This window comes from Eurosta solidaginis, chromosome 1, assembly GCF_040869045.1.
Source record: "Eurosta solidaginis isolate ZX-2024a chromosome 1, ASM4086904v1, whole genome shotgun sequence".
In the NCBI taxonomy this organism is placed as follows: Eukaryota; Metazoa; Arthropoda; class Insecta; order Diptera; family Tephritidae; genus Eurosta; species Eurosta solidaginis.
This window is the reverse complement of record NC_090319.1, coordinates 115622930-115650816: the sequence shown is the minus strand read 5'-3', so window position 1 is coordinate 115650816 and position 27887 is coordinate 115622930. Positions and strand designations below refer to the sequence as shown.

The window sequence follows — 27887 nt, the reverse complement described above, 5'->3', positions numbered from 1 at the left end:
TATATTCTGTGGGCGGTCTAATGTACATATGTATATATATATTTTATGCTCTACTATTCAGATACTTAAACATTTTAACCAGAGCTGGGCGATAAGGATTACGAATACAAAGCGATTACGATTACAGTAATCGTAACCTATGCTTTTTTAAAATTACGATTACAGTAATCATAATCGTACGAATCGCGGTTACGATTACAGTAATCGTAATTAAAAAAAATTTGAAATTACGATTACTGAAATGGTTATCGCAGTTTAAACGATTAACGATTACGTAATCGTAACTTTAAGTTTACTGTAATTGTTGCTTAGGATTAATTTTATTGAATTTAGATAAAATTTACCATAACTAAAATAAGTTCATTTGAATAGTAGCTAGAAAATTCAAATGTTACGAATTTGTCCTTATTCAAATTAGCATTCTGCAAACAAATAGAAGCAAATATTAACAAGGTTAAAATTTTTTCACATCCATATTCTGCATTGGCCTTAAGGAAAGCTAATGCTTTCAAAAGAAAAACCAGAAACAACGTGACGAGGGTGTTTCTTAATTATGCCAGAAAACGATTATTGAAATCGTAATAGTAGTTGAAATCCATTACACATTTAATCCTTGTCGCCCAGCCCTGATTTTAATACAACATTTTCTTCTTGTTTTGGGTAAAAAAAAATATATGTATATATATCGAGCAGCGGATGCACGATATTTGGACGAATATATTTAATGTCACTTGCTTGCATAATTGGTCGTAATGGATTATATCAGGCATGCTTAACCAACGAAACGATATCATTTCGTTACGATAATCAACGTTAATAAACGAAACGAAGTCATTTCGTTTCGTTTATTAACGTTAAGATCGTCAAATTAACGAAATGATTTCGTTTCGTTTTCTGCCATATCAAAACGAAAGCAAATCGTTTATGTTGATTATTAATTTCAAACTATGCTGGCAAAGCTGATTGATGGCGGAGTCATTAAAGGTGAAAGCATTAGCCAAGCTGATTGCAACTTTTCTCATGAATTTTGACAGTACAAACATTTCTCAGAGTATTTTTGACATTACCACCAACGAATTACACAAACAAATTACATAGAGTTTGTGTGTGTATGTGCGCTCGTTGTTGCCACCTTACGGCTTCACCATGGCTATAGCATTGCCAGCACAATTCAAACATAAAGTATCACGTTTTTGTTAACGTTTTTAACGTTAACGAAAGCTTTTCGTTTCGGTTAAAAACGAGATACAAATTATCTTGATAATTTCTTTATCGATAATATTTCGAAGTGTTTCAACGGAAACGGTGGAAATTTTTTGATAAACGATTAGCTTAACGTTAAGGTGCATCCCTGGATTATATAATATAGAAGTTTAACCTCCTATTTTGAACTCTTTTTTGTAACAGTTGCTCACTTGTATAATCTATGCGTGTTTGGCTAAATCAACGCGTTCAATACGAATAGATACAAATTGTTAATAAACTGCTAGCTAAATTACATATAGAGAGCAACGCTTTATGTTAGACCGGTACATCATTTTAAGAACAATCTGTTAAACTACACGGGACCATACCAGTCATAACACAAATCATGCGATCAAGTTTATTTGAGATATGAAACTTGAAAGTTGCATATACATTTACTCTGGCATTGCAAATTGGCCGAAATCGAGTTACACTAGAAGTTTTCTAGGCCTCTGCTGTTTCTTGATCGGAAAGCTGTGCAACTCCTAATATATGGAGTTTTAGACTTGCGCGTGCAGGACATGAGTATAAAACGTGCTAGATCGTTTTCTCCTCCAACAAGCATTTCCTACATCTGATATCATTGGCAAGGCCTAATTGAAAAGCATGTGTCGCCAATAACCAGTGTCCAGTCAGCATACCCGTCATAAGTATACACTACCCTCTTTTTGTACTCAATTGAGCAGAGCTCACAGAGTATATTAACTTTGATTGGATAACGGTTGGTTGTACAGGTATAAAGGAATCGAGATATATATAGACTTCCATATATCCAAATCATCAGTATCGAAAAAAAATTTGATTGAGCCATGTCCGTCCGTCCCTCCGTCCGCCCGTCTGTCCGTTAATACGATAACTTGAGTAAATTTTGAGGTATCTTGATGAAATTTGGTATGTAGCTTCCTGGGCACTCATCCCAGATCGCTAAAAAGAACGATATCGGACTATAACCACGCCCACTTTTTCGATATCGAAAATTTCGAAAAAGCGATAAAGTGCGATAATTCATTACCAAAGATGGATAAAGCGATGAAACTTGGTAGGTGAGTTGAACTTCTGACGCAGAATAGAAAATAAGTAAAATTTTGGACAATGGGCGTGGCACCGCCCACTTTTAAAAGAAGGTAATTTAAAAGTTTTGCAAGCTGTAATTTGGCAGTCGTTGACGATATCATGATGAAATTTGGCAGGAACGTTACTCCTATTACTATATGTATGCTGAAAAAAAAGAGCAAAATTGGATGACGAGCACGCCCACTTAAGAAAAAATATTTGTTAAAAGTCAAATTTTAACAAAAAATTTAACATCTTTACAGTATATAAGTAAATTATGTCAAAATTCGAATCCAGTAATGATATGATGCAATAAAATACAAAAATAAAAGAAAATTTCAAAATGGGCGTGGCTCCGCCCTTTTTCATTTAATTTGTCTAGGATACTTTTAATGCCATAAGTCGAACAAAAACTTATCAATCCTTGTGAAATTTGGTAGGGGCTTAGATTCTAGGACGGTAACTGTTTTCTGTGAAAAAGGGCGAAATCGGTTGAAGCCACGCCCAGTTTTTATACAGAGTCGACCGTCTGTCCTTCCGCTCGGCCGTTAACACGATAACTTGAGTAAAAATCGATATATCTTTACTAAACCCAGTTCACGTACTTATCTGAACTCACTTTGTATTGGTGTAAAAAATGGCAGAATTCCGACTATGACCACGCCCACTTTTTCGATATCTAAGGTTACGAAAAATTAACAAAATGCCATAATTCTATACCAAATACGGAAAAAGGGATGAACCATGGTAATTGGATTGGTTTATTGACGCAAAATATAACTTTAGAAAAAAACTTTGCAAAATGGGTGTGACACCTACCATATTAAGTAGAAGAAAATGAAAAAGTTCTGCAGGGCGAAATCAAAAGCCCTTGGAATCTTGGCAGGAGTACTGTTCGTGGTATTACATATATAAATAAATTACCGGTACCCGACAAATGATGTTCTGGGTCACCCTCGTCCACATTTTGATCAATATCTCGAAAACGCCTTCACATATACAACTAAGAGCCACTCCCTTTTAAAACCCTCGTTGATAACTTTAATTTGATACCCATATCGTACAAACACATTCTGGAGTCACCCCTGGTCGACCTTTATGGCGATATCTCGAAAAGGCGTCCACCTATAGAACTAAGGCCCACTCCCTTTTAAAATACTCATTATCACCTTTCATTTGATACCCACACGTTAAGAAAAAATTCTAGAGTCTCCCTGGTCCACCTTTATGGCGATATCTCTAAAAGGCGTCCACCTATAGAACTAAGGCCCACGCCCTTTTAAAATACTCATTAACACCTTTCATTTGATACCCATATCGTACAAACGCATTCTAGATTCAACCCTGGTCCACCTTTATAACGATATCCCGAAAAGGCGACCACCTAAAGAACTAAGGCCACTCCCTTTTAAAATACTCATTAACACCTTTCATTTGATACCCACACGTTAAGAAAAAATTCTAGAGTATCCCCTGGTCCACCTTTATGGCGATATCTCGAAAAGGCGTCCACCTATAGAACTAAGGCCCACGCCCTTTTAAAATACTCATTAACACCTTTCATTTGATACCCATATCTTACAAACAAGTTCCAGAGTCACCTCTGGTCCACCTTTATAGCGATACCTCGAAAAGGCGTCCACCTATAGAACTAAGGCCCACTCTCTTTTAAAATACTCATTAACACCTTTCATTTGATACCCATATCGTACAAACAAATTCTAGAGTCGCCCCTGGTCCACCTTTATGGCGATATCTCGAAGAGGCTTCCGCCTATAGAACTAAGGCCCACTCACTTTTAAAATACTCAATGCCACTTTTCATTTGATACCCATATCGTAGAAACAAATTCTAGAGTCACCCCTGGTCCACCTTTATGGCGATATCTCGAAAAGGCGTCCACCTATAGAACTAAGGCCCACTCCCTTTTAAAATACTCATTAACACTTTTCATTTGATACCCATATCGTAGAAACCAATTCTAGAGTCACCCCTGGTCCACCTTTATGGCGATATCTCGAAAAGGCGTCCACCTATAGAACTACGGCCCACTCCCTTTTAAAATACTCATTAACACTTTTCATTTGATACCCATATCGTAGAAACAAATTCTAGAGTCACCCCTGGTCCACCTTTATGGCGATATCTCGAAGAGGCTTCCACCTATAGAACTATGACCCCCTCCCTTTTAAAATACTCATTAACACTTTTCATTTGATACCCATATCGTAGAAACAAATTCTAGAGTCACCCCTGGTCCACCTTTATGGCGATATCTCGAAAAGTCGTCCACCTATAGAACTAAGGCCCACTCCCTTTTAAAATACTCATTAACACTTTTCATTTGATACCCATATCGTAGAAACAATTTCTAGAGTCACCTCTGGTCCACCTTTATGGCGATATCTCGAAAAGGCGTCCACCTATAGAACTAAGGCCCACTCCCTTTTAAAATACTCATTAACACTTTTCATTTGATACCCATATCGTAGAAACAAATTCTAGAGTCACCCCTGGTCCACCTTTATGGCGATATCTCGAAAAGGCGTCCACCTATAGAACTAAGGCCCACTCCCTTTTACAATACTCATTAACACTTTTCATTTGATACCCATATCGTAGAAACAAATTCTAGAGTCACCCCTGGTCCACCTTTATGGCGATATCTCGAAGAGGCTTCTACCTATAGAACTAAGGCACACTCCCTTTTAATTCTCATTAACACCTTTTATTTGATACGCATATCGTAGAAACAAATTCTAGAGTCACCCCTGGTCCGCCTTTATGGCGATATCCCAAAAAGGCGTCCACCTATAAAACTAAGGCCCACTCCCTTTTAAAATACTCATTAACACTTTTCATTTGATACCCATATCGTAGAAACAAATTCTAGAGTCACCCCTGGTCCACCTTTATGGCGATATCTCGAAAAGGCGTCCACCTATAGAACTAAGGTCCACACCCTTTTAAAATACTCATTAACACTTTTCATTTGATACCCATATCGTAGAAACAAATTCTATAGTCACCCCTGGTCCAGCTTTATGGCGATATCTTGAAAAGGCGTCCACCTATAGAACTAAGCCCACACTCTTTTAAAATACTCATTAACACCTTTCATTTGATACCCATATCTTGCAAACAAGTTCCAGAGTCACCCCTGGTCCACCTTTATAGCGATACCTCGAAAAGACGTCCACCTATAGAACTAAGGCCCACTCTCTTTTAAAATACTCATTAACACCTTTCATTTGATACCCATATCGTACACACAAATTCTAGAGTCGCCCCTGGTCCACCTTTATGGCGATGTCTCGAAGAGGCTTCCGCCTATAGAACTAAGGCCCACTCCCTTTTAAAATACTCATTAACACTTTTCATTTGATACACATATCGTAGAAACAAATTCTAGAGTCACCCCTGGTCCACCTTTATGGCGATATCTCGAAAAGGCGTCCACCTATAGAACTACGGCCCACTCCCTTTCAAAATACTCATTAACACTTTTCATTTGATACCCATATCGTAGAAACAAATTCTAGAGTCACCCCTGGTCCACCTTTATGGCGATATCTCGAAAAGGCGTCCACCTATAGAACTACGGCCCACTCCCTTTTAAAATACTCATTAACACTTTTCATTTGATACCCATATCGTAGAAAAAAATTCTAGAGTCACCCCTGGTCCACCTTTATGGCGATATCTCGAAAAGGCGTCCACCTATAGAACTACGGCCCACTCCCTTTTAAAATACTCATTAACACTTTTCATTTGATACCCATATCGTAGAAACAAATTCTAGAGTCACCCCTGGTCCACCTTTATGGCGATATCTCGAAGAGGCTTCCACCTATAAAACTATGACCCCCTCCCTTTTAAAATACTCATTAGCACTTTTCATTTGATACCCATATCGTAGAAACAAATTCTAGAGTCACCCCTGGTCCACCTTTATGGCGATATCTCGAAAAGGCGTCCACCTATAGAACTAAGGCCCACTCCCTTTTAAAATACTCATTAACACTTTTCATTTGATACCCATATCGTAGAAACAAATTCTAGAGTCACCCCTGGTCCACCTTTATGGCGATATCTCGAAAAGGCGTCCACCTATAGAACTAAGGCCCACACCCTTTTAAAGTACTCATTAACACTTTTCATTTGATACCCATATCGTAGAAACAATTTCTAGAGTCACCCCTGGTCCACCTTTATGGCGATATCTAGAAAAGGCGTCCACCTATAGAACTAAGGCCCACTCCCTTTTAAAATACTCATTAACACTTTTCATTTGATACCCATATCGTAGAAACAAATTCTAGAGTCACCCCTGGTCCACCTTTATGGCGATATCTCGAAAGGGCATCCACCTATAGAACTACGGCCCACTCCCTTTTAAAATACTCATTAACACTTTTCATTTGATACCCATATCGTAGAAACAAATTCTAGAGTCACCCCTGGTCCACCTTTATGGCGATATCTCCAAAAGGCGTCCACCTATAGAACTAAGGCCCACACCCTTTTAAAATACTCATTAACACTTTTCATTTGATACCCATATCGTACAAACAAATTCTAGAGTAACCCCTGGTCCACCTTTATGGCGATATCTCGAAAAGGTGTCCACCTATAGAATTAAGCCCACGCCCTTCCACCGTCCACCTATAGAACTACGGCCCACTCCCTTTTAAATTACTCATTAACACTTTTCATTTAATACACATATCGTACAAACAAATTCTAGAGTCACCCCTGGTCCACCTTTATGGCGATATCTCGAAAAGGCGTCCACCTATAGAACTAAGCCCACGCCCTTTTAAAATACTCATTAATACCCTTCATTTCATACAAATATCGTACAAACAAATTCTCCCACCTTTATGGCGATATCCCCAAATTGCGTCCACCCATAGAACTATGGCCTACTCCCTCTTAAAATACTCTTTAGTACCTTCCTTTTGATCCACATGTCATACAAACACATTCCAGGGTTACCCTAGGTTCATTTTCCTACATGGTGATTTTCCCTTATTTTGTCTCCATAGCTCTCAGCTGAGTATGTAATGTTCGGTTACAACCGAACTTAGCCTTCCTTACTTGTTAATGATAAGAGCGACTTTGTTAATCCAAGATTGTAAAACCTGTACACATCTTCGACACTTTGAAGACTCGAACTTGGTTCCACACCTTTCCTGCTTGGTTCAACGCCTTTCCTTACAGCTCTTGTCTTCTTTCAATCTCGCCAAACCTGATTGGACCGTGTACGATACAAGCTTCAAGCGGTGCGACCTGTTTAGAGAGCTTATCCACTTTTTCATGCCCAGAGACCCAATATGTATGTATATTTCTCCCTATCCCGATTCCTTCCAGGGATTGCTTGCATCCTAAAATACTTTTAGATGTTGTGGTATGAAAGATTTACGCGGCTGTAGTTTAAGCTATTTGTCTCCTGTGTTTCTACTGCTTTAGGCATTGAGTCTCCTTGCAGTTGTTAACGCTATGGTTTTCGCCACCAGGTCTACTGCGGGAATGTGCAGAATGACATAGAGTGCAGACCTTGGGGTTTTTTAATAGCTCTAGTTATACTTAGCGTTGATAGCCTACATACCCCTAAAATTTTTTGAGTGGCCGTCCACCAAATAAGAACTTCATTGGCTTTACAACCGCTGTAAATACCCAATGAAAAAGAGAGTGCGATGGACCCTACATACACCACTGTATTCGTTTACATGTATAAAGTACCGTCGTGGCCTTCTTAGCCATCATATCTTTTTAGAATGATCCTTAGATATCTGTTACAGGGTTTCTCCTGCAGGGTTGCACCTCCTAGCTTAGGCCAAAAAATCCGGGACCTTATATGTACCTCCTAGTAAACAAGACCATATCCGTCTTCTCCGCGTTAATGCTCAACCCGAAATTAGATTTCCAGGCATGTTCATATGTATATCCCGAAGCGCCCGATCCATAAATTCAACAATTTTTGGAGGGCTCTTTCCGCTTATGAAAGTTGTAATGTCATGTTGTTTTTGTTGTTGTTGTTGTTGTAGCATTGCAGGTCCGGTACGTTCTGGTAACAAGCACCATACAGGTACTAGCCCGACCATCTCAGGAAGAATTTGGTATGACCACATGAAACCTTCTAGGCCATAAAGCCCTCTTACCCCCTAGATCCATCAGGAGTTCGGGGTGGCCAGAGCCTCGGCTGTTAATGAAACAGGATTCGCCACGGATAGGAGAGGTTGACAATTGGGTTGGAGAGGCTTGAGAGGGTTGCGCTACACAACCCCTTGAATCAATTTGGTATTTTAGTCGCCTCTTACGCCAGACATACCTACCGCGGGTATATTTTAAGCCCCCTAAACCGCTGGGGATTCTGAAATGTCATCTACGCGCGCAGTATGTTTGACAGGTCCCGCATCGAACCGTCAAAGCAGTTGGTTGATGACCAGCGTGCACAGCAGAGGTGAAAATTCACGCTCTGCAGCATGCCCCTGTGCACCGATTTTGTGGTTTTCTTTTACCTTATGTCTAAGAAAACTCAGTTCCTTGTTCCAACATGGCGGCTTGTTTCTCCTCTAAATCTTCTTTGGGGACAAGCTCTGTTGTACGCAGTCATAAGCGTCTTCGGTAGGATGTTATTGGATTTCTCCAGTTCTTCTATAGTGGCAATTTCTTTGGGCTGTCCCAGTTTTATTTCGAAATATTCCTGTAATTTGCTCCAGTCTAGGATTTCTAAAGGTTCTTCGCTTCTCTACCCTATTTAGGGTGATGCTGAAGCTGATATACGTATGGTCAGAGAAGGATGGCCTATCAAGGAATATCCAATCATATCTTAATATATCACGTTCAGAGCTCAATGTAATATCAAGATTGATGTTGTACCAGCATATGTAGGCTTTGCAGGATATAACAAAGCAGAAACTAACCTCTGCCATTGGTATCACCTCTTTCCCACGCATTTTCACGTGAAGATGACCACCTTTTGCGCCCATCCTCTTCGTCCAGAAGTCTCTTGCACTCTCCATGTGGTACCTCCGCAGCTTGGGCCACATAGAAGGATTCCAGAATAATTGTCTGCATATTCTTCTGCTCACGTGAAGTTGATCACCTTTTTCGCCCTTCCTCTTCATCTAGAAGTCTCTTGCACTCCCGCGATGGTACCTTCGCAGCTTGGGTCACATATAAGGATTCCAGGGTAATTGTCTGCATATTCTTCTGCCCGACGGCCACCACTGCGAGTGACTTCAGGGTAGAATATTGGCAAACATATATGAGTGCAACTGTTTCCTTACCGTGACTGTAGCTCGCACTCTTCCTTTCGATTGCTTGTAATAAATGCCAAATCTGCGCGCGCTGAAACCTTTCTTTTTGATGAGAACCATGGCTCCTGGATCAGCGTCACGTCAAAAAAATCCTCCTGATAGGAGGTGTTTGCTCCACGCCACTTTACTTTGTGTTGGAGGTTTAACTGTTAGACAGGCGTCACCATTGGACTGTTTGTCCCCACCAACACCTTCATCACGACGTCCTTTTCAACCTCTCCCGCATCTTTCATTTTACGGGATTAACCCTATATTATTTTAATTTATTATTTTGGAATATTCGGAAGGCGTTCTTTTCATGCTACCTCACTACGTAGCTGCTTCAATGTTCTCGCAAGTAAACTTCAATATTTCACGGCATTTTAATCTATTTTTTTAAATATTTCAAACATCCAATTGCCGAAAAGTTTATTTCGCAAGTTTCTTCTGTGTTTACTTACCATTCTCTTTCAGCCAAAGTATCAGTTATTGAACTATTTCCGCAAATGTTTACATAGTGTTACGAGCAGGTGATTCGATCTAACGGGAAACCGCTATCAATTATTTCTTTCATAAAATAACTTTGCCCTATTCGCAAATACTATCCGTTTTTAGGGCCAATTCCAGTTACTTTTTAAAAAACGATTTTCCCATTCGTATATTTTTAATTAGATTTACACAAGATAATATTTTTTAAAGTGTTTTAATTAGAAGTTTGTTGCAATTGACCTTTGATATTACTGAGAACTGCTATTGGCAAATAAGTATGCCGTCCGACAGTTCAGTCACGTCGAAACAATTCATTATGAAAAAGTTGCTGTCAGTCATCTAAATAACGGTTTTTCTAGTTTGACTATGCACTCATAGTAAGATAAAGTGAACAACTGTTGCAAATTAATAGGCCAATTAATGGTGACTTATAACCATAAAGCCATAACCAGATAAAACAGCTGATCGAACCTACCTTATGGAAATCAATGTAATCGATTAATGGTGCTATACCATAACGCTAACGCCATAACCAACCAGTTGGTTTTTGGTTTCTCGCCATATCCATAACCTAAACATATTTGAGTTGGTGAATTTAATAACTTTTTGTAGATTTTATTCATTGTTTTGGATACGTTATGACTAATAGACTTATTTTTTGTGGAATATGTTTGTAATTTTTTGTGTTTTGTTCATTTTTATAAAATTTTCACGATTTTTAGGTTAAGGCACCATTAATCGATCACATTGGAGATGGTTATGGATATGGGTATGGTTACGACTATGGCGTTAGGGTTAAGGAAGTTTAATTTGGCCTTAAGTTATTCAAAAATAGAATTAAAGATGTGTGTCTTTTCTGAGTATATTATTCTGTTCATTCATAAAACATTACAGTTTTGACTTTGATTTGCGTTCGGGTATGAAAGCCAATTGTTTGGTTCCTTAAAAACATTTGAAGTGTGTGCTTAATTGAACATTACAAATACGTAAGCATATTTGCATATACATATCGTCGCTTGGCGCGCAATACCGCGTATTTGCTAAAAGCAATACCGCGTATTTGATAGAAGCCAAATTGCGTAGGAGGAAGAAAGAACTGATTTTTAGCCAAACCGTTGCTCCAATCTTGAACTGATCTAACATTTTATTTCATTTCGGATTGCCTCACCATGTACATATAATAATATACAAAAAAAAAAAAAACACTCAAACTGCGAAAAAATAACTTTTTGAAAAATACGCGGTATTGCATTGCTTTATATCAAAGAAAATAGGTTCCATAAAAGTTATTTTATTTATTATTAGCAAAGTAAATATACATTCTTTTTTTAAATAAAGTTAAATTAGTGTTAAAATAACTAAGCAACTAAGCGATTATGGCTTATTTATCGTCAAAAGGTAAGTTATCGTAGAAGTTGTGGCAATCAGGTGGTATGACTTTCTTAAGTTGTTGTAAATGTTCAAATTTAGTTTTGGTTATTTTCAAACGTGATTGTAGAGTTCAGAGGATATATATTTTCCTAAATTCTTTTTAGATCGCCTGTTTAGTATCTTGTAATCATCGTTAAAATTTAGTTTGAATTGGATTGTTCCGTTAGGCAAGTATTTTAATATACGCAAATTATTAACGACATGTTATCCTCTTGCTATACCAGGTTGTTGTTGTTGTTGTTGTAGCGATTAGGTTACTCCCCGAAGGCTTTGGGGAGTGTTATCGATGTGATGGTCCTTTGTCGGATACAGATCCGATACGCTCCGGTAACACAGCACCATTAAGGTGCTGGCCCGACCATCTCGGGAACGATTTATATGGCCACATTAAACCTTCAGGCCATCACTCCCTCCCCACCCCCAAGTTCCATGAGGAGCTTGGGGTCGCCAGAGCATCGTCTGTTAGTGAAACGGGATACGCCGCTCGAAGGTGAGGTTGACAATTAGGTTGGAGAAGCTATATATTGCGCTACACAACCTCTTGAATCCCTGCTATACCAGGTCGTATAGAGCTGTATGTATGGAATTGTTTGTTGCTATAATCTTTAAAAAAGGTATGGTCTACCAATCTTGTTTCATATGGGAATGGTTTTACTCGCGATTCCTCTGTTGCAAGAGCATATTGGCTTGGAAGGTATACTTTCTTATTTTTCTATTTTCTCAATCACCGAGTGAACAGAATGTACTTCCATCTGAGTATGACCTTTCTCTAAATATTTATGACAAAATTCAACTTTGTCCTCTGTAGACAAGTTTAGAAGAGCGTTAGCAAGGGCAACATTTCTATTCTGATAGGTACATCCTTCTGTATATACAACAACTGTTTTTGGATCATCCCGAAGCAATGAAGATATGTAATCAACATAAAATGGTGTAAAAGTGGATGATTTCAGATTGGCCGAAACAATAACATAAAACTTGTTTTGTAGATAAATTGTAAATGGTAGAGTTATGTACAGCGAGCTTAGTCTAAAAGTATGAGGAACTGTCATTTACTTTAGGGCATAACTTAAGAGCTTGGCCATCAGCTGTAATTAAATGTATTTCACCATTTATTTTTAAAAATTTAATTTTAAAATTTAAAAGTAATTTTTTTTTCAATTATTGTTCAAGAAGACAATGTTTAATATTTTCCTAAAAAAGCATGCTTTAATTTATAGAGTATAAAAATCAAAGTGTATATTTACAAAGTTACTAAAATAAGGCCTACATCTTTGTGTAATAGTCAGAACTAAAATATAGGCGGTATTGTGCCCAAATTTTTAATTTTATACGCGGTATTGCTTTTGATTTTTATTTGGGGTTTTGTTGATAAAAACGGCGTAATTTTAACGTAAATACATTAACGGCGATGAGTCCTATTCGGGGTAACGAAAAAATCGATTTTGGAAATTTTGGTATATACGCGGTATTGCGTTTTGCGAATACGCGGTATTGCGCACCAAGCGACGATGTGTATATGTATATGTATGTATATAATTTTCAAAGAAATTTAGGGTAATAAAACGTTTCAAATAATCGATTAGAAAAAAAAGACTACAAGAAAGGAAAACATTTTCGAATGGAATGCGCCCGTGAAAAAATAAATTGTTTGTATGAATTTGTATGTATATATACTCAAATTCATATACCTTTAGGTCATTCCATGATAAACTCACCACCCAAAAGATTTTGTCCCCGGGAAGGCGAGATGTGCATATGATCGACCAAGCGGGAAAGGCGTGGACTCAAACGGGTGGCTGAAAAGTATTGAATATCATGTGTAGGTTTTACAACCTTAGACTAACAAAGCTACTTCTGTCATTAACAAGAGAAGACTGTAGACTCATGACGGGAATTCTGACTGAATACTGCTTTCAGAAGCCACATGTCTTTATTTTAGGTTTGGTCAGTGACAGCAGATTTAGGAAGTCTGGGTTGTAGGAGGAAACGATCCATCACGTTTTGTGCTCATGGCCTGCGGTAGCCAGTATAAGACTTCAGCTATTAGGAGAGATACGGCTGTCAGATCTAGAAATAACAGGTGGTATATGCCATAGACAACTTCCAGTAATTGGCAAGAGAACGGATTTAATTTATAATATTGATCCTTGGCGACTACTGCTATGAGCCCATACAGTCTATATGAGGTCCTCATGGACCACCCAGTTCAACCAACCTAACCTTGCCCACCATTTAGGATTATCAAATTGTTAACCATTTGGCACCACGGTTACCGCTTTGGTCCCTTTGGACCAAAAATTAATTACAAGAGTTTCGGCACGGCATTACCAAGAAAAATGTTTCTTAACTCTTGATGACACAACCGACTTCACAGAAAAAGTATTGTTTTGCTGGCTAGGTATTTCGTTCTGTTACCAATTGAAGAATGACAGTATTTTTTTATATTAAGTGCACTTACATTCACTAATTAATGTTCAAGATACATATGCCTGCAGGCATGCCGATAGATATTGAGAGTTTGTGGGAGTTTGATAAAATGCTGAAAATGTTATAATTTGTTTGGATTTTTTTTTTTTCACATAACCCAAAGCAGATCCATAAGTTCAAGAAATTCCTGGATTATTGGTGTTAAGCTATGCAGGAAAGAGTCACCATGCGTACTCCACCCACTGTGATAATAGTAATAATAATAGTAAACCGAAAGGATTAATACCCTCTAAATCCCGCCCAACCGACACGAGGGGCGGATCCGAATGACGCACGGATTTTGTTTTTGCAGAGTTGTTGATAGGTGGAGGTTTTTTAAGCGTCGAGGTCTAAAACTGATCACCTACAGAATAACAATCATCAGCTGAGTATTATGCATAACAGTTGTGAATTATACAAATATATACTAAATTGTTAAATAAGTGAACACATTTAGTATATGAAGATTTTCTATTTTTATTTTTTATTTCGTTTCGAGTTAAGATAGGGCAGGATAGTTTTATTTATAGTAAAAAGTGAATCCGTTATATCAATTGAATTCGAATGACAAACACCGAAAAGGTTCATTTAATTCCAAATTATTTCTGCGCTGCCTAAAAAGAAGAGGTTTGTAATGTCTTGACGCTCGTGATGGGACATTGAAGTTTACTTCGTTCAAAAGAAAGGGGCTAGAAATCAGTCCATACAGTAGTTTAGCCATAAATAATACACCTAGCATTTCGCTACGACTTGCGAGAGTTGGAAGATTGATAAGCTTTAACCGACTAGTATAAAATGGAAGATTACACGCAGAGTCCCAATGAAAATTCTTAAAGAGAAAAGTAAAGATTCCTTCTGTATTGACTCTAGTCTATCTGCATGAACTTGGTATCGCAGATTCCAGACGATTGGTCCGTATTCTAGTATCAGTAGTTTGTATTAGAGGCTTACGCTGATCACTTTATCGGCGGCAGCGGTGTAGGCTCTATTATATACCGGCGGCGGCGGCGTGACATTTCAAACGAGTGTTTATGCCCCTAGAACCTAAAGGATTTTGCATCACTGATTTCGCTTATTCTTTCAGCCAATCGCAATATAAAATTGTTTAAAAAATCGGCAAATTTTTTGTTTAATTTTTTCTTTTTTTTTAACAACTTGAAGACAATTTGAAAACATGTTCGACTTCGGTCATTTTATTCGAATTCATTGTTCATTATTAATTTTGTGAAGAGAATATGCAAAGTGAGCATATAAATTTATTATATAACTTTTCTTTTAGTGTTTTGTTTTAATAACTTGGTGAATTGGGTGATGCAAAGTCCGTGATAAGCTGACATCGAAAGCGTCTTTTTTAAATAACTGCTGAACAGTTAGAAAGAGTTAAATTTCGTTTCTTATAACTGGCAGTAAAGGGGTAGCAAATATAGTAACGCGCCCAACGCCACCACCGCCGCGCCGAAATTTTTGACATTCGGCGGCGGCGTGCTAAAAACGACAAAAATCGGCGGCGGCGGCGTGTATCTCCAGTTTGTATGTCCATAAAATAAAACAAAATTTGATCGTTTTGTTTGAGATATAATCCCATTTTTTGCTGAATTTTTGTCCCAAAATAAAATATGGTGTGGCAACCATGTTTTTCGTCAAAATTCGGTACCGATGAGGACTGATGATATTTTAAGATAAATTGGGAAGAATGAGACCAAGTACAAAAATAGATCATTAATCTATAAATATAATGAAATTCTGAGAGGCTGATAACTATTCATTGAAGACATGTCAGAAAAATTGATAAAAGATGTCCCCATTGAACCCCATGAGCCCAAATCAGCACTTTTTAAAACATTTGTCTCTCTGTTTGTATGTTTGTGCTCGCATCACTAAAAACCACTGCATAAAATGGAGTGTAACTTTCTAGGGTCTTTAAACCCAAAGCATGAACCCGAAACAGTGTACGAAAGTGTACGCAATGTCTTAAATGGACATAGCTTCGAAATATTGTCATAGAATAAGTTTTTATAAGTTGTGGTTTTATAGCAGACATAAATATACTTCCAAGCAAAGATTCTATTTAAAATACATGTGAAAAGTTTTCCGTGATCGTATGCACTTGCCCACCGGTAGCTAGATTCGAATTTTTTTTATAGTTTGCAGTGTTGAATATATAAGTAGTTTTAGGCAGCTCAAAAATGAAAGTAAGGATTCTTTATTTCAAAGTTCTACGCATACAAAGTAGCGGGTGATAAGCTAGTAGATAAAATAAAAAATGTTTTATTATACAAAGCGGCTTCCGAATAATATCGCCATAGGTCCAACATTTTTTAAGGCGGGCCACCTAAAACAACTTTTTCTTGGATAACTTAAATAGTTACCTCGTTTGATATTGGGTCAAGTATAAAAATTGCGAATGTAATTCTCATATCTTGTATTTATATACTTTTATTTTAGCAGAAAGTAGTTTTTTCTGCAAATTTTCTGTAATGATTTTATAGGTATAATATAAAATATAATTGTCAAGAGTTTGAAATGTTCGAATGAATGCATTGAATGAACTTGTTAATAGTAACTAAAGAATTCCAAAGGTTAAAAATATGGCTCACGTCATGGAATAATTGCATGGGCTAAATAAATCTTAGTTACGGTTCCTGCAGCAGTATTAAAATTTTTAGAGCCGTATATTGTTTAAATCTATTGTAATGAATAAATTCCTCATAATGTTTATCCTAATTTTATTATTTTCAATTGTTTACGGTTTCGCTAATAAAAATATGTTGATTGATTCATTGTTTATATTATGTGTAGTGATGCAAATACTTGTGTACTTTTACGCTCATGGAGCTAATGAGGAAGTCTTCGGATTCCGGCACTGGTAATGGAAACTCTTCTTACCACCGTCCTACTCTTGGTCTAACACATTTTCAATTAAATTTTAAATTTTAGGGTTTTCCCACGTGAACTTGAAAATTTATCTGCCCTATAAACACAATTTTTTTACATTCAAATGCTTTTATGGGACAGATAAACCATAAAGGTTGCTTAAGAAATCGGCATCTAAAATTTGATTGATTCGCGTAGAACAGTTGGCATGCTTAATTTTTAGATAAAGAAAGATTTTTTTTTAGATTAAGAAAGTTTTCATAATAAAAATATTAAAAAAATGTAAGTAGGTACTTGGCGCAATTTACCTCCAAGGAGATTTAGGCCGAGCATCTCTTCTAATTTGCATCGTGCTTCTTTTATCTATTTTCGAGAGAACCGCCTTTAAAGTTTTTGAAGTGTTTGTGAAAAGTGGCAAATTTTAAATGATTTTCCTTAATAATGAAATTGTATGCTGGGAAAAATGAGTTCTTTGGTTGAGAAATGTCCATATTATGAACTGAGTGTTAGATAATACAGTGTAAATTGATATTTTCTGGAATGATTAACATTTTAAAACATCAAATCGAATTATATAATTGCTATTCCAGTTTCTCACAAAGACATATCACCCCAAAATTTGCTACATCACAAACGTTTTCTTTAAAAAAAGATATAAATGCCAAATTTCTGATACTGAATATTCAAAAAATTATTAGAGCTTTAACTCTTACCATTTACTAAATCTCCTATTTGAACATACAATGTCTTCACCGATGTTTTATTTTATTATATTGAAAAAATTATAAAGTACTAGTGAACCCGGCAGACTTTGTCCTGCCTTCTTCTCTCTCTTTACAGTTCTAGTCTCTTTTATGCTCCATTTTCCTTTATGATCTTTTCCATCCCTTATTCCATTTATTTCCATTTCGCTACCAATCTAACACTCACTACCACTTCCACTCCCTCTCCTACTGCAACTCCCTCTCCTACTGCAACTCCCGCTCTCACTCCACCTCGCACTACCACTCTTACTCCCACTCTAACTCTCACTCATATATAAATTTTGGAAACCTTCTTCAAATAATTGCGAGATGAGGACCTCAAATATACTGAATGAGTCCATAGTGTTACCAGAAATTTGTTTAGCGACCAAACTGAAAACCCCTATCAAAAACCAGGACCTAAGTTATAAAATACCTCCGTCCTCTTGTAAAATAATAGAAGCTTTCTAGGACCAATGCCACTTGTTGCTTCTAGATACGACGCCTGTATCACCCCAAATAGCTGGAGTTTTAGCCTGGCAAGTGCAGGGCACGAACACAAAACGTTCCTTCCGCCAACCAGCATTTCTTACTTCTGCTACCACTGCCCAAACTTAACTTAAAGGTATGTATGTGACGCCAGGAGGCAGTGTCCAGTCAGAATACCCATCTTGAGTCTATGAGTATCAAATTAAAGGTATTAATGAAGGTTTTAAAAGGGAGGGGCCCTTAGTTGTATATGTGAAGGGGTTTTCGAGATATCGACCAAAATGTGAACCAGGGTGACGCAGAACATCATCTGTCGGGTACCGATGATCTTAATATATAAAAATCACGTGTCACTATGTTTGTTCATGATGGACTCCTAAAGTACTGAACCGATTTTGAATTTGTTTTGCACCCCATGTGTAGTTCGGTCTAACTTGAAATATAGGATAGGGTATATCTTAGTTTATAGTCGCAATATTATATTATTGCAAATTTTTTTATTTGTTTATCCGTAATAATAAAATGTTACGTATACGCACCGGCACTCGCATTTTCAGGTGGTGCGGATATACTTCCGTGTAATTGGTTGCTGTTTAATTAAACAACGTTCTTATAATAAAAAATATTATAGCGAATGATATCAAGTATAGCACATCACCAGGCCCGCCGAGAAGGTGGGGGGGGGGGGGGGTTAGCCCCAGGCCTGAGGTTTCTGAGGGGCCCGCGATCCCGTCCTGCCAATTTGTAGGGAAAATCAAGAGGAGCACGACGCAAATTGGAAGAGAAGCTCGGCCTTCGATTTCTTCGGAGGTTATCGTGCCTTACATTTTTTATTTTATGACATTTTTTTTAATTCAGGAGAGTCTTTAGTTGTTCCATGTGAAATTTTTAAGTCGAATTTCAAAAGCAACGAAAATCTGCATTTAGTTTTAATATTATAGTGAAGTGTGAAAAATAAAAATCTATATATATATATAAAAAGAAAGGCTAAAATGTGTGTTAATTGGTCGCCGGTGTTTGAAGAGATGCGTCGGTCGATTTTGTTCAAACTTTCACACAAGTTGCGTAAACCTCACGTGGTGGGTAATACATAGGGTTGGTTGCGATCGACGTACAGGGTCTCGAGATATAGGCCGAAACGTGGACCCGAGTACCCCTAGAATGTGTTTATAGTATATGGATAACAAATGGAAGCTGTTGATGAGTGCTTTAGTAGAGGGAATTTCCATACCCCTGGATGACTAGGGTCTCGAGATATAGGCCAAAACATGGGCCCGTGAATGCGTAGACAGTGTTTATACAATATGGATATCAAATGAAAGCTGTTGATGAGGATTTCGTACAGAGTAATATATTAAAATACATACCACCCTCTGGGACAGGCAATAAGGGATGCAGAAGAATGAGAAGAAATTGAGAGAAGAGAAAAGAAAGAAGGGAGATTGAGAAAGGGATAGAATGAGACCAAGATGGGGACAGATGAAGTGAAAAAGACGGAGGGAGGAGTGAATTAAGGATTAAGAAAAAGTGAAGAGGGGGGAGGGCAAAGTCAGACGGAGAAAGCTTATTAAAATGTATGCAGATAGGCCAAATTTAGGGCAGAACAACGTGTGCCGGGTTTCTAGTTTATTTATATATGTAATACCACGAAGAGTATTCCTGCCATGATTCCAAGGGATTTTGATTTCGCCCCGCAGAACTTTTTCATTTTCTTCTACTGGTAGGTGTCACACCCATTTTACAAAGTTTTTTTCTAAAAATATATTTTGCGTCAAAAAACCAATCCAATCACCATGTCTCATCCCTTTCTTCGTACTTGGTGTAGAATTATGGCATTTTTTTCATTTTTCGAAATTTTGGATATCGAAAAGTGGTTGTGGTCATAGTCGGATTTCATTTTTAATACTAAGATAAAGTGAGTTCAGATAAATACGTGAACTAAGTTTAGTAAAGATATATTGATTTTTGATCAAGGTATCGTGTTAACGGCCGAGCGGAAGGACAGACGGTCGACGGTCATTTTGAAATTTTCTTTTATTTTTGTATATTTCTACACCATATCAATACTGGTGTTGAATGTTGACATAACTTACTTATATACTGTAATTTTTATTAAGAACACATATAGTAATAGGAGTAACGTTCCTGCCAAGTTTCATCATGATGTCTTTAACGACTGCCAAATTACAGCTTGCAAAACTTTTAAATTACCTTCTTTTAGAAGTGGGGGGGGGGGGGGGGGGGTGCCATGCCAATTTTCCAAAATTTTACTAATTTTCTATTCTGCGTCATAAGATCAACCCACCTATCAAGTTTCATCGCTTTATCCGTCTTTGGTAATGAATTATCGCACTTTTTCGGTTTTTCGAAATTTTCGATATCGAAAAGGTGGGCGTGGTTATAGTCCGATTTCGTTCATTTTAAATAGCGATATGAGATGAGTGCCCATGAGCTTACATACCAAATTTCATTAAGATACGTCAAAATTTACTCAAGTTATCGTATTTACGGACAGACGGACGGACATGGCTAAATGAATTTCTTTTTTCGCCCAAATCATTTTGATATATAGAAGCCTACATCTATCCCACTTAGTTTATGCCAGATGAGTTTCTACTGAGAGCTTGTCATGGCAGAAATACACTTGTAGTGCTTGCCAAACACTGCCGAGGAGCGACCCCTCTTAGAAAAATTTTCTTCTAATTGAAAAACCTAGTTCTGAAATTTTGATGCTGCTTTGCCCGGGGCGTCAACCAAGGATCTTCGGTGTGGTAGGCGGAGCACGCTATAATAATTTGCTTTATTTAACAATCTCTATCAGATACTCACTTTTAAATATAGTTAAATATAATTAGCTGCAAAAAATTTAATATTATTGGCTGATTGGTATCTATTTGAGATTGATTACTAAAGTAAATTTTCAACTTAATCAACTTTGATATTTTGTGATAGATGGAGTTAGGCTTCTTTAAAAAAATGCCAGTTAAGAGTTTTCCAGCCGCAAAAAAGTTCCATCTTAGATTAAACACATGACATGATATATTAAGGAAATACATATCCGAATATTTAATTTTGACCAAGTTTCGATTTTAATCCACAACAATGTAGACTTGGAAAACTTCAAAAAATATTTGTCAAAATAATATTTTAACCGGGCGCAAGAAAACCTCACTACGCCAATGCTTGAATGCCCAGCTTTTTTCAGAAAGAAGCGAATGTATTTCGGTCTGACTCACTTGGATCTCCGGAGGAATTATACAAGATTGAGATCCTTTCACTAAGTAGCTATAGATACGTATTTCTTTCACTCGATCATATCTGTTACACTCTTATTAGAATGTTTCTTATAAATCAAATAAAATTTTCCAATTGGGTCCATCATTTATAAATAATCAGGCGTGTTCTGAATTCCGACTCGGAATGAAAAGTAAAACGACATTGATTTCGACTCGTTTTCTATTTGGTGTTCTCAATTCCGATTGTAAAAAACTGATTCGAAGTCGATTTCGAATCGTTTTCATTCCGACTCGATAACCAGTTTAATCAGCTGTTTTTGTTTATGTGTTTTGGTTTAAATATCATAAAATTTTATTTTAATTAAAAAATGCCTGCAGCTATGGTTTTTGGATGCGCAGACGCAAGAAGACGTGCTATTGTGCGTGCGAATCGTAAAAATCGGGAGCTAAGATCCCGTGTGAATATCTTTAGGCACCTGGACTGCAAGTATGTATACTTAAATAAAATTGCTGGATGGAGGTAGTATCTACACCCTACAGAGGAATATTGGATAGCTATATTTGTGGTCTTATCGTTAACGTTAAAGGATTACATAAAAGCAGAGTCATAAGATAACACCCAGTAGTGAGTGCAGTTTTTTGGCAGACCTGCAGCTTCCTTGCAGTTTCTGCCCACTAAGTGCGGCGACAAAATTGAAGGCGTCTCGCCGCCTAGCCATTTTGGTTAATTTTATTGCGCAACATAAATTGGGTAGATTAGCAAAGACGTTATCCGTAAATTCGGTGAAGCCACTGCAGTCACTTTTCTTAAAGTTGATAGAGGTATGGCGTTCCGAAATTATAATTTAAGGGCTAGTATCAGACTGAATTTTAATCTACTTTTCTAATATAATTATACCGGGAATTGAATTTGATATCCCCATGCCGATCACTAGTATAATTCTGTAACGTTTTCGTCGACTCGAGAATAACTCTAGTTATCCAATGTACCATTCAAAATTTCTCAAGATAGTGTATAAGCTCAAGTACTAATTGGGAATTTTTAGATTTGTGGAGTCATACCGCGTGAACAAGGATATTTTTAAAATACTCCTCGGCAAATAGGCAACAAGTTGGCAGAAAGACATCCTCTTATTTCACCAACTACGCAACTAGCGGCTACACTCCGATTTTTAGCTACTGGATCATACCAACTGGATGTAGCTAAGGATCAGGACATAAACGTTGGCAGAAGTAGTTTTTCGAAGATATTACACTATACAATCCAGGAATTGGAGAACTGTATTTGTGAAGAGAATATTCAATTGAATATGTCTGCTGTGGAGATGGATCGATCCAAGCAATATTTCTACAGGCAATTTAATTTTCCGGGTGTCATTGGTTGTTTAGATGGCACTCACGTGAAAATAATAAAGATAGAAAGGGATATTTCAGCGTTAATGTTATGATAGTATGTTATAAAATATTACAATATTTGGCTAGAAATCATGAAATGTCTTACAGGTTTGCAATTACAATATGGAAATAATAGCAGTAGATGCAAGTCACCCTGGTTCGTGCCATGATTCTTTCATTTGGAATCAAAGTGACGTGAGACAATTCTACATCAATAATCGTACCGAAAATTCTTGGATTTTGGCGGACTCTGGCTATGCCCTGGAAAGTTTTATGTTGACACCATACAGGAACCCACAACACGGATCCATGGAACATGTATACAATAAAAAGCATGCTACAGCCCGTAATATGGTTGAGCGTACTATAGGGTTATTGAAAAGTCGGTTTCGTTGCTTGCAAGGAACTCTGCACTATGATCCACAGTTTGTTGCGCAGATTATCAATGTTTGTTCTGCGCTACACAACATTTGCCGCAAGCGTAACGTTCCAAGCAACGAAGATGATAGAAATCACGAAATTCCAGAGAGAAATGCTGAAACCGAAGAGGAGCATGAACCAATTGAGCAGGTCATTATAGATGGAGCAGAGGTGGAGGAATGAGGTCGCTCGCACTTTCCTTGCGGAAACCTCATTCTCAGAGTCTTGAGTTTTGTCTTCCTATTTTCTCCACCTTCCTCCTCTCACTTTTCATCACACACTCCTTAGTCTTCTGCTTCTGACATTCCTAACTCCTCTTCCTTTTCCTCTGATATTCCCACCCCCCCCCCCCCCCCTCATAATTTTCCACCACTCTGTAAAAAAATTCTCATATTTATTAGTTTTGGTAAAATAAATTGATTATATTGATAATGGTGATTTATAACTTTTATTCCAATAACTACGTATTATTATTAATGGCTCCTCTTGAAACAAGAACGTCCCTGAAATATATACATGTGTTTTTACAGGTACACTGCTGGTCAAATTAAAGTGTTAAATTGACAATCGTTTTATTCGTGTCTTTAATAATTTGTTCAAATAAAAGAAAAATTTTGCTTGTGATTTGATTCTCCGTTCAATTCAAAGATGCTTCTGATTCGTGATTCGAATCTCTATCCAAACCAAAGTCTGCGTATAGGCAACTTCCTGCAATTTTCTTCAGCTTTGGCTTCAGTAAAATTATGTTTCCTAATTTTCTATTCAAATATATGCAAATATATACCCAATTTCATGATTATAAGGTCACTCATATTAAAATGTTCTTATTTTGTTTATCATTTCGTTTAAATTTTAATTTTTGTATAAATTAATTCCAAGTTAGGAGCCTTGCAAATATACGCCTTAAATAAAAAATTTTAAATAAGTTGAAAAAAGTTTTGAAAAACGTTGACATTTTTTTGAAATACTTCAAATCAAAAAACCGAAACTCCATCAAATTCTAGATTCTAGGGATATAACTCCTAAGTCTGCGAAAATCTATTTTAATTTTTAGAAATTTTTTTCTTTAAAAGAATATTTAAAAAGTTTAGGACGCAGATTTGAACGGCTCCTAACTGGCAATTAATTTAATTGGAACATGTATACGTGAGTGACCTTATGATTATGAAATGGGGTATATGTATATTACACAAACAGTAAATTAAAAGTTAAAACTTTATGCAAAATTTGCAAAAACTTTACAAAATTTTTTTTTATAGACTCAAGATTAGTACTACAAACGTAAAAGTTGTTCCAAAAATTATTTCCATTTTTGTGTAATTTGTAAACTAATATTTACAAATTTTTTAACACTCGCTAACATATACATTTATAAAAAAATTATTAAAATAATTTTACTGAAGCCAAAGTAGGCGAAAATTGCTAAAAAAAAAAAATACCTGTAATCCATTGACTTCTACAAAATTAATAGTAATAATAAGAATTAATAAATTTTCTGGTTCTTAAATTATTTATGAGGCCTTAACCAAAATTTTGCGGGTGCTGCTTATAAACAACTTGGGAAATAAGGGACACCCTAATGTACATATAGAGATCGATATTCACAGCATTGGTTTAGCATTGCAATTACAAAAATTTTCGTAAAGTTTCCAACTTCAGCATCTCTATTTCCTCCAATATTTCGTTATGTCTTTTTCTCTCCTTTTCCTCCTGCTCTTTAATCTCCAATTCTTTTTTCTTGAATGTTAGCAGTTCATCGAATGCACGGGCAATCCGATCAAATGCAGCATTTTGCTCCATGCACATTTTCTCAAAAGTGTCAATAGATCGCCGACGTGCACGCGATGTATTTCGTGGCTCAATTGTAGCAGCTTTATTTGTGGTTGACTCTGCAATGCTGTCGCTGCTTTCATCAGCAGACTTTCCAGCGCCGTCACCTGGGACTTCCCGGTTGCTGCTTGTAGTTGGAGCTTGTGAGGGTCCATAGCGTCTGACGCCATCCATACCATTCACGGATTTATATAGGCTACAGAGCACCGCAATCGCTTCTTCAGTCGGTGAAATAGGCTGCTGGGAATATGGTCCACCACCAGTTGAATTCACTTCGCGCCGGTTATCTGACAACTTTTTCTTTATAGTGGACTTCCAATCGACCCAAGACTGTAAAAAGAGTTGAAATAAAACCAAAAGAAAACAAAGAGTAACTGTGAAGGTCCACACCAGAAAAGCACAATTCACTTATTTATAATTCTAAATAAATTGAAAAAAGTTTTTTTGAATGAACTGAGCATAGTAGTAGCAGCGGGCGCCAGGGAAAGGGATGTGCATTTAAAAGTCAATTTTAAACATTTTTGGAATCGTGTATTTTTGGTGTGGACCTCCACAATTCTTTACTACAATAAGCGAATTGCAATCGAGATTTGGATTATTCTCTGCGACAGTACGCAACTGCTAAAACACGTTCAAAAATGCCGGAGGATTTATACAAAAAATACGCGGTTTGACCTTATCAATAATCCGAAGGCGATTTTTTATTTCTGTCGAGATATTTGTAATCAAAGTTCAACACTCCGTAATTTTTATTGGTTGTTGTAGTCACACATTTAGAGTGTTCCGAAAAGTGCAGAAAGCTGGGTAATAGTGCAGTTTACGGTACCCACCGAAATTTTGGCCAAAAGTGCCAAGTGAGGTATCAGAAGACGCGTATTCACGTCTACATCAAGAATCCGAAAGCGGAAGTTAACTTTCAAAAGATATTAACGAAAAACCGAAAAAAGACCCCAGGTCCCTCCGAAACCGGGGGTGGGATCCATAGTATTTTTGCGCAGAAGACCTTTCTGCGTTGGCGGCCTTCGGCCGCGCTTATAAAAAATAACCCTGGGCTACGCCATGCCAAGTCCGGGTGTGTGGTATAACCGTGGCTACCGCCACGGTGATGCACAATTTTTTTTTGTGGGTATAACCACAACAATAACCACATTAAAATCGCCAACTTCAACTGCAAATATCTCCCTACAGAGATAAAATTTTTCTTTTCCGCCTTCGGATTATTGTTCTCGAGATTAATACGCGTCTTTTGACACCTCACTTGATATTTTGGCCCAACTTTAGGGTGGGTACTGTAAACTGCACTACTACCGAAAGCTGTTCTGCAAAGTAATACTGAATATCGCGTAGCCGGTGATGGATCGGTTAAGGGTTATTTTTTTTTAAATCGTGGCCGAATGCAGCCAACTCAGAAAGGTGCCAATAAATGTTCACAGAAACAAAAAAATGTACTTCCAATTATTGATACGGTCAAAACGCGTCTTTCCATCCCTTTTCCCAAATTTTTTGCTGAGTCTTAGCCGTTGGGAGCTAAAGTAAAGAATAACCAAACAAACTTCCTTACCTTTTTCCAACCAGCCAAATCTTTGCACGGAGGACCAACAGCATTCAGGGACTTTGTTAGTTCACCCCATTTTGCTTCTACATCCACTCTGTCCCCTTTAGTGAAACCTTTAGCAATGGCTTCGTTGCCTTGCATAAAGGATAAGAGGATTTCTTCCTGCTTTGGGTTTCGCTTCTTTCCCCTGAAATATATGAACATACATATACATATCCATATTTGGAACAAATTAAAGCAAAGTAAAACTGCCAAATGAATACTTACATTACAAAATCTCTTGTTTTTCCCAATTATTTGTAAGATATTTATTTTTATCACACTTCGTATGATACACAATGCAATAGATATCAGCTGATCGAAGTGAATGAGGGTTGCCATTAGTCGTACTTTTTATAGTGACAAATTCATTGGACGAAAATATTTTCGAAAATTGTATTACTTTGATGTATTTTAGCAATTACTTTATAATAATTATAAATAATAACAATTATTATTATAATTCCTCATATAATGCCAATAGAATAACAAACATAGGACCAAAAATAAAAGTGCTTAGATTTTATGTTCTTCGAATATGGCACTCGAATATTTTTCCTCTACACATGGCAATAATGAGTTTTTCGAATAATACTGCGCATGCGCTGGATCGGAATTCAGAACAGGTCGAGTTCATTTCGATCAGCATCGATTTCTTTGCCTAATAGATTTCTTGATAGAAGTTTTTAAAGAAAGATTTATTATGCATATTTAACTCAAATTTAAACAAAAAACTACACATAACTCTTCCAAATAAAACGAAGAATTAAAAAAAAATTATTTGAAAGACAAATATCGCAACATTTGTGTTTAATCTGCCAATTAATTTTCATTCCGACTGCTCAGAGGCAATACTTTTCAAAACGATAATTTTTGGTCGGAATCGAAATTGAGAACACCAATCCATTTCGATTCCGAATAAATTGATCGGAATCGGAATCCAGAACAGGCCTGATTATCTCCAAATCGAGTATTGCCGATTTTGGATATTAGAAAACAATAACTTAGAGTTAAATTTTTTGAGTCTACATACAGAAAAGTAATTTTAGTAGTTTCACCTCAGAATTCGGGACATCCAGCTTAGTACTTGTATAAACTTTTATTTTGATATCCTCAAACTTGTATCAAAACCTATACATTGTAAGGTGTCCTCTTCTGTGAAAAATTTTGTTCAACGGTAAAAATTCTTTTCTTTTCAATATTACAGAAGACAAAAATACTCTAGAACTTTTGTCTGAAATTTTTTTTATACGTTGAATCGTTATTGAAATATAGGACAGTGAGTGCGTGATGTTTCACTATGGGGATTAGATTT

At 36.9% G+C, this 27887-nt stretch overlaps 2 protein-coding genes across 3 annotated transcripts in view; one reads left to right on the top strand and one right to left on the bottom strand.

The window, feature by feature from the left end:
• The window catches only part of LOC137236741 (uncharacterized), a 208403-nt gene that overhangs the window by 13346 nt on the left and 167170 nt on the right, over window positions 1-27887 (top strand). The window lies entirely within an intron of this gene.
• LOC137237630 (uncharacterized) lies at window positions 24570-26894 on the bottom strand. The gene is made up of 3 exons (XM_067761499.1): window positions 26801-26894; window positions 26540-26720; window positions 24570-25308 (listed from the first exon to the last, which is right to left on the bottom strand). Coding segments are annotated over exons 1-3 (717 nt in total). The 5' UTR covers window positions 26803-26894; the 3' UTR covers window positions 24570-24774.

What these genes read in the sequence shown, in the direction of transcription:
- LOC137237630 (XM_067761499.1), bottom strand. An exon ending in ATTTGGCTGGTTGGAAAAAG is followed by an intron (nt 25,309 to 26,539) that starts GTAAGGAAGTTT and finishes CTCTTTTTACAG; the next exon opens with TCTTGGGTCGATTGGAAGTC.